The sequence below is a fragment of the Artemia franciscana genome, unplaced genomic scaffold (genome assembly GCF_032884065.1).
Source record: "Artemia franciscana unplaced genomic scaffold, ASM3288406v1 Scaffold_7593, whole genome shotgun sequence".
Classification (NCBI taxonomy): Eukaryota; Metazoa; Arthropoda; class Branchiopoda; order Anostraca; family Artemiidae; genus Artemia; species Artemia franciscana.
The window spans coordinates 8,811-10,780 of NW_027067663.1; the positions used below are offsets into that span (position 1 = coordinate 8,811).

The 1,970-nt window shown below is 42.8% G+C and overlaps 1 protein-coding gene across 1 annotated transcript; it reads left to right on the top strand.

Annotated features, from left to right (window-relative positions):
- The first annotated feature begins 1,038 nt into the window (after window positions 1–1,038).
- Window positions 1,039–1,467, top strand: LOC136043612 (uncharacterized). Its single transcript, XM_065728519.1, has one exon. The coding sequence runs from the start codon at window positions 1,039–1,041 to the stop codon at window positions 1,465–1,467; it is 429 nt and encodes a 142-aa protein (XP_065584591.1).
- Window positions 1,468–1,970: the final 503 nt, after the last annotated feature.

A 1,970-nucleotide genomic window follows, 5' to 3' on the forward strand; every position in this document is an offset into this window, starting at 1 on the left:
TGGCCAAGACAGATCCTACTCCCTTGAAGTGATAGGTCACCACGGACTTGGCATCATAAGCGAAAATGGAGGTCAACTTTTCAGCTTCACTAAGGGGAATGATTTACTGATCAGCGGTAAGCTCTTTCAGCATAAAGATATCAACAAATACAATTGGACATCCCTGGACGGCACCGTCAAAAACCAAATGGACCATTTCCTGATCCACCAGAGATGGCAAACAAGCCTAAGAGACGTTCGAAGCTTCCGAAGCACCGAAGTTGGTTCAGACCACAAACTAGTAGTCAACACATTGAAATTGAACCTCAAATCAAATAATCGGAAAATGAAGACAGACATACTCAGAAGCTTTGACGAGCACAAACTAAGTGACAAGGGCGTTCGATATTCGTTTGGCATCAAACTGTCCAATAAACTTGAGTCCCTATATAACCTACCAGAAAACGTCAAAGAAGATTGGGAGACAGTCCAAAAAAACTATACGGATGTAGCCAAATAATCCCTCGGGTTCTAAAGGCCGGCTAAGCAACATTGGATATCTACGAAGACCTGTGATCTCATAGAAAGTTGAAAGGAACTCAAGTCCAGCTCCCTCGAGGAAAATGATCACTCAGAGGTGACCAAGAGCTTTGCCTTTAAAGAGGCTGATGGAAATGTAAAGAAAATTGCCAGATCTGAGTGACGGCAATACATGAACAAAAAGGCTAGACAAGCCGAAGGAGCAGTGAGCCATAGAGACACACGAACCATATATCGCCTTACCAAAGAAATAGTAGGCAAGTCAAGCATCCAAAAATGCCTCTTAAAAGATGAAGATGGAAGGCTCCTTACAGATACGGAAGAACAAAAGGAACGGTGGGTGAGTTATTTCGAACCCCACTTAATCGTCCAACTCCAGCAGTACCACCAGATATACCTGACCAACTTCTGTTCATTTTTCACATCGGTGATGAAAAGCAGATAGCCGACGAGTTATTCTAAGCAGATAAGAGACTTAAGAATGGGAAGGCCCCTGGTGGAGACTGCATTTCAGAAGAAATGATCAAGTTCAGCACACGTCGAGCCCTGGCCATCTGGCTATCCTTCTTTTTGCTCCTCTGGCAAACAGTAAAATTCCCCAAAGACTGGAGAACAGGAGCCTTTGTCAAACTCTTCAAGAAAACAGACACTAAAGAATGCAGCAACAATAGAGGAATCATTCATCTCTCGATCCCTGCGAAGCTCTTCACAGCGATAATATTAGGAAAACTCCAAACTGTCCTTGATCCTCATTTATGTGAAGAACAGCATGGATTTCAGTCAAAAAGATCTTCTGTCGACCTTAGTTTTACTATACGCAGAACGCTAGAAGATCCTAACAAATGGAGACAGTGCTTATATATACTCTTCATGGACTTCGAAAAGGCGTTTGATTCAGTAGATCGTCAGACCCTGTGGAGATTATTGCAGTTTTACGGCATTCCCTAGAAGCTAATATGTCCAACTGGTGACATATACGAAGAGACAAAATGCTGTGATAAAATATCAGACGGCAGCACACACTCCTTCAAGATGATATTTGGCGTCAGGCGAGGCTGCCTCCTTTCACCTCTCCTCTTCATCCAAGTTGTAGATTACATCATTAGAAAGATAAATGGGTATGGAATCTGGATTGCAATAAAACTTCTTTAGGATGTCGACTTCGCTGACGGTGTTGGGTTCATAAGAGCCGATAAGCAGAAGCTACGGGAATTTCTGAAAAAACTCGTAGAGAAAGCTGAACAATACGGACTACACATCAAAGCCCCAAAGACAAAAGCTATGTCAATCAGTAGTTCGCCCATAGGAATCTAACTAGGAAGAGAGGACATCGAACAGGTCTCAGACTTCAAGTACTTAGGGATTAAAGTCACTTCCAGCCAACGCATCATTTCAGAGACTTCTACGGGTCTGTATATCAACCGTATACTCGCTTAAGTTGAAACTCATGT